We start from the raw sequence: 5,565 nt of genomic DNA, 5'->3' as shown, positions 1-5,565 counted from the left end.
CGCCTCGCCTTTACTGGCAATGGGGCTTTGCTGGGTTGCTTGAAACCGAACGGAAAATCATCCCTAAAGTATGTGTGGAAGCAACAGTTTAACGCCACGATGGTGTAAATACAGCTTCCGTAATCACTGTGAGCTAGCGCCCTGTTGAAACTCTGCTTATATTCCCGGGCACTTGATCCGCTGGTGTTACAGCAGAGATGCACTGTGAAGGCGCCCAGCACACAGAGGCTATGCCAGAACTGAGGATTCCTCGTTAGAGTCTTGGAGACGATCCCAGTAGTGTCGGCGATGAGCCGCACGTGCACGCTCGGTCAGACCGGGCACACTCGTCCCTGGACACACCAGGCCTTGCAGACTGGGTTTCTTGGAGGTGCGGCTCAGATTATCTGATTTGTGTTTTGGTATTTCGTTTCTTACAACAAGTATTCTACCCCATACAAGCTGAGACACTATGACGATCAGACGCTTCGTTTACGCATGTGTCATCAGTGTGGTCGGCCTGTCGGCCAAAGAGGCGTCAGCGTCTGGGGAATTGGAGAAGTCCCTGCAGCGCCCAGAGATCTTGCCTCTCGTGCCGCTTCTCTGGAAAAATGAGGGTTTGCTCTTCACGGATATTCTTCTACAGAAGCTCCTCCTTCCGTTTGGCTTGGCCTCCCCGTACACGAATCTGTTCGTGACAGAAGCCGTCCGAGACCTCATGAATGAGCTTGACGTGATCGGTGGTAAGTAGGCCGCAAGCTCCTTCAGCGCATACAATGGTAGCAGGACAACACTTGCGCAAAATCTTTAACGGTGAACTTAATTACTGATTTGTGCTCTGTTGTGCTCAAACAGGGGGATCTCGACGCCGCTTACGTGGCGGACGTCGTCTACAGGAGTCTGCCGAACCGCCTAAACAAGCCATTCGCTCCTTCACTAAAAGCCTTCACGATGTTTTGGGAGGCAACGTGTTCGACTTAAGCTTCGCGGACCAGCTCATCGACCAGCTTCCGTCATCTGTTTCCGAGCAACTGGCATCCGTCACGGAGGCTTTTGGCAACGACATTCTCAAGGTTCTTGCCGACGCTGACAATCCTGCATCGGTAATTGTTCAGCAACTGGTGGCTCCTTTTGAGGGAGACGGCATCCCGTTTCTGATGGGGGGGGCTGGTGAGTTTCCGGAGATGCCTCGGACGTTGCAAGAAGTGAAATCAGACGCTGAATCTCAAAGCGTTTTCATTGAGCAAGCCGCCTCTCCGGTGGAAGAAAATGTCTCTTCCATAGGAGAGAATCTGGAGGCTCGACGGGCCGTTGTTGATCTAGCCCACGAGATTGGTGAGAACTTCGGTGTGGGCGAGGTGTACGCAAACCTGGCAGGGTCCTTCTGCGATGAGTTCTTGATACCTGCTGGTATCATTAAGGAGGTTGCTCCCCTCTTCTTGAAGGCCAAAGCTTCCCTGATGGAGAAAGGTGACTTCACAGCCTGGAACCCAGTGAAGCTTTTGATTGGCGCCGTTGAACTCGTACAAGAAGAAAAGGGGGAGCTTGTAGAGGTCATCAAAATGGCGGCAGAGATCGGGAAAGCACTGGGGGCGGAGAAGTTCTATGTTAGTCTTGCAAAATCGTTTTTCTCTACCTTCCTGATCCCCTTCAAGCTCGACAAAACAGTGACACACATGCTTCTCGCGAACAAAGACGCCCTCTTGAAAGCAGCGGCAGTAAAAGCCATACTCCTCAGCAAGGCTTCAACCAAGACACTTGCAGCAGCCGTCCTTGCTCCCAAGGCTTTGGCAGCTTTGGCATTGAAGGGATCGAAATTCTTGAACCCATTCACCAGTGCTGGATCGCTGGGCCTGCCTCTCCTCTTCGGAAGCATTAAACCCTTGTACCCCGACGCGTACATGCAGATTCTGACCGAGGCCTTGCAGATGGGAGAATTGCTAGGGAAAGGACTGATCTATGTCTTTGTGAGCAAAGCGGCTGTTCATGCTTTCTTTGACCCCCTCGGGATGACAGAGATTGTTGCCGAGCTCATAAGTCAGAAACTGAAGGCACCAGGGCATTCATTCTCCGGCCCGGCAAGAACAGTAACGATTATGGGGTCTGAAGATTCAACACCATCCGTGAAATCCAACTACGACGCTCTCGTTGACCTAGGACGACAGGTTGGTGAAGCAGCTGGAAGTCCCGATACCTACGCCACCCTCATGACCTTCTTCCTTGACGCGATCATTGAACCTCTTGGACTGACCGACGCCCTAGCAGAGGCAATCCCGGAGGACGTCCCCATTCCATCAGTCGCGAATGCAACAGTCTCCGATATGATAGAAGATCTTGTCACTGCAGTTTACACCTCAGTTATGTGAGGTGTTCGTCTTATGTCTAATTATCGTATTCGTATAGTGAAGTAGTCAATGAATCCCAATCGCAATGGACTCAATGTGAACAACTGGTTACAGGAGTGCTCAATTCTTGTCACTGCTTAAATCCAAAACAAGACACTCCCGGCGTTTGCGGCTACAGGCATTTGCCGCGCAGTCGGCCCTAGTTTTCTCAGCCGATGTTTTGCCCGAAGTTTCAGAGCTGTGAATCAGTCTCCTTACAAGCGATGACAAAAATCAGGGTCAAGTCCTGAGTTGTAGTAGACAACGCATGCCAAAAAGAACTAAGCTGAGAAGAGTACAGCGTCCAACGTTAGACTTCCCTGAGGAGACTCGCCCGAGCAGTTGGTGTATACGCAAAGAGCCAAGGAGCACTTCAGCTCCACTTATATCAGAAGGGTCCCATCTACTGTGATATACACTCATGGAGGTAGCTTGGTCACGGGCCCGGCTCTCGCAATCTGCAGTTGCCCTGTCCTAGGTTTCGCCACAGTAAAGAAAAGGCGCAGCAGGGAAGGCGCAAAAGTCGTAACGAGAAATTCTTAGTTCTTGCTGACCACCTGTGCCAGTCAAGACGTCTCAGCAGGGGTTTCTATGGAGTTCTCGACGCCTCGGTGTGAGCGTTTGCCACCTGTCACACGCGGGTTCTTCACGGTCTGTTTGCAAGCGTCGGATGTGGTCGCAGTTGGCTTCGAGGAGTCTGCGCAGTAGGTCAAGAGAAATTCCGTCAGTACTGAGCGCGGGAGGTCATCCGTCGAAGAGACTGTCCTTTCCTTTTTGTCTTCAACACCTGCTGCGTGCCGTGTGCTTGATGATGTTGTAGTGCCGCCAGAAACGACGGACCGGGCGGCAGGTGTGGCTTCATCGCTTGTCGGTAGGTAGGGTGGAAGGTCAGCAGGGTCCTTGTCGTCACATCCTGGCCCTCGCTGCCGTGTTGCACGTCGAGTGCAATCTGAGGTTCCTGTCGCCAGGCACACCGAAAGAAGACAAGTTGAAGTCGTCATTTGTTTCTTTCAGGTGCAGGTTTCCTGCAGGACCGAGCATCATGGGTGTTTACAGAGGAGCGCGACAGACCCACTCAGCATGGAGGGCCGTGACACTCTGACTTGTAGCCGAATTGGAAACATGTAGAGAGGCTCCACGAGAACCTGGCTGCTGTAGCAACTTCATGAGTTAGGTGTCTCGAACCTGCTCCGAGCACGACAGCTTCTACAGGCATTGTGAACAGTGGCCTTTTTCACTTACTAAATATGACTACCTGCCGAGCGTTCTTACCATTGTCACTGCCGCAACTCATGAATTCTCCTCGGGAATTACTCAGCTCTGTCTGAACTTCGCCTACGCCGCTGTGTGGCTTTTCCCTGCATTCTGCGTTCGGAGCGGCTTTCCGGCGCAGGGGGTTCTTACTCTCCAGACGTTCCCAGCTCTGGCCTTGCGGAGTCCACCTGTTTGTCTGGGCAGTTTCCGTTTCTGCATGGGTGTTCCCCGGTTGTTCATCGTCCTTCACATCACTCGCCTGTGCCCTCCACGACCGGCGGCTACTCAGCGTGGCCTCCCCCCTTGTTTGTCCCTCGGGTTCCGCGTTACCTCCGCTGCTGCGGGTTTGTCTGCTTACTCTAGAATTTCCTGGTAAGTCTGCTGCGCATTCTCCCTTGACGAGCCGGCTTGCATCAGAGTTTGCAACCCGACCCGTTTCGCCCCGCCAGCAGCTTGAGCTGCTCCGTGCGCTTAGGTCAGAATCTCGAGAAACCCGAGCAAGATTGCATTCTTCCAGTTCCTCTCCACAATCTTCCTCGCCTCTTCGTCGCTTCGTTCTCGAACGCGTAGGACCGTCGTCGCTTGCCTCTCCGACTCTCTCCCCGACACCTGGTAGTCGCGTTCCGAATTCGCCGCGTCCCACCTTCCCAACGCTCGTGTGCGTTTCAGGGTCAGCTGCCCCCTGACACCGATCGTCCGTATTGTTCTTCGGACCTACCGTTTCATCGACGTCTTCCGCAAGGCGTAAGAGCGCCTCAACTTGCGCCGGCTGCTGATGCCAAATGGACTCAAGACCTTTTGCCCCCCCATTCTCTCGGGCTAGTTGCACCACTCTCTGCAACTGTTGGAAAAGCTGGTCAGGGCCTGGCCGTCCGCTGTTCCTCCTCGCGCGGCGGCCGCTCCCGTGAAAGCCGTCAGTCAACTGTGCTGGTGTAGGCTGGCTTCTCTCTCTGCTTTGGGAGCGGCCAGTCAGCGTAAGCGCTCTTCTCTCTTGTTCTGACGGTACCTGGTAACCCTTCCTCCTGTCTTCCTCCTGCTCAGCCCCGTTCGGGTCGTCCCATAATGGCACGACCACTCTGCACGTGTCTTCACTGAAGTCACTGTTGACCCCGTGCGAGATATCCATTCTCCTCCTTTCCTTCTCACTAGTGGAATCAGGATCAGTACCAGGGGAACCTGCCTTGCGCGCGGCCGTCCGCGGGCCTGCCGAATAGTCCATTTCGGTCCCTCTTTGTTCGTCTTCCACTTTTGCCTGCCGCCGTTCTTCACCATCTTGGAGTAGCGTGCTTGGGCAGAAATAACACTCGGGACTGCTGACGCTCCGAAGCGTCGCAGTGCCTGCATAGTGCCCTTCTGTCTCTGAGTGTTGATCCCGCCGGAGATTAGGCGTCATGGACACAACCTCGACGCCGCTCGGACAAGAGGACGGAAGGTTCGCTCCTATGCCACAGCGGCGCCTAGTGGCTGGCTGATGCTGGCGAAGTGTCCGACCGACAGAGTCTCTAAAGTGCCGGATCCGAGCATGCACGACCGTCTGGACGTGGTCGCGGAAGAGCATCTGAGTAGCCAGGTCTCCCGGAAAGACGAAAGATACCAAAAACTCTCGTAGCTGGGCTCGCGCTGGTGCGTGTATAAAACACGTTTGGTACTTAACGACAATGATCAGCAGAAGCTGAGAAGCAACGAAAGCGCAAGTACCGCACAGAGAAAACATAGGCGGGGATACCGCATCCACAGAGAAAGGCCTTCTGTCATACAGACCAATACCAAAGCGACGATCTATCCAGCCTTTGTTGTTCTCATGCCCGCAGGATGGATGACCTGTCAGTTGCCAAGCTGCTATAGCGTCGATGCTGAGTGTTCAGAGGCGATTCGTTCTATCTGCCCCCGGGCCTACAATTTGACCGACTGCTACCGTGAGCCGGCGGGAGCCAGCTTTATTTGAATG

General features: G+C 53.9%; 2 protein-coding genes across 2 annotated transcripts; one reads left to right on the top strand and one right to left on the bottom strand.

Annotated features, from left to right (window-relative positions):
- Positions 1-451: 451 nt before the first annotated feature.
- CSUI_008157 (uncharacterized protein) lies at positions 452-2,345 on the top strand (the record flags this gene model as incomplete). The annotated part of the gene is made up of 2 exons (XM_068068294.1): positions 452-722; positions 835-2,345. 2 exons carry the CDS (start codon positions 452-454, stop codon positions 2,343-2,345), a joined length of 1,782 nt encoding a protein of 593 aa, XP_067919730.1.
- Positions 2,346-2,758: 413 nt separating this feature from the next.
- On the bottom strand, positions 2,759-5,534 carry CSUI_008156 (uncharacterized protein). Its single transcript, XM_068068293.1, has 2 exons — positions 3,636-5,534; positions 2,759-3,321 (listed from the first exon to the last, which is right to left on the bottom strand). The coding sequence occupies exons 1-2, from the start codon at positions 5,329-5,331 to the stop codon at positions 2,930-2,932; spliced, it is 2,088 nt and encodes a 695-aa protein (XP_067919729.1). The 5' UTR covers positions 5,332-5,534; the 3' UTR covers positions 2,759-2,929.
- Positions 5,535-5,565: the final 31 nt, after the last annotated feature.

Source organism: Cystoisospora suis (genome assembly GCF_002600585.1).
Source record: "Cystoisospora suis strain Wien I chromosome Unknown contig_4496, whole genome shotgun sequence".
Lineage (NCBI taxonomy): Eukaryota > Apicomplexa > Conoidasida > Eucoccidiorida > Sarcocystidae > Cystoisospora > Cystoisospora suis.
Note: the sequence above shows the minus strand (reverse complement) of the source record. Positions and strands in the feature narration are given on the sequence as shown.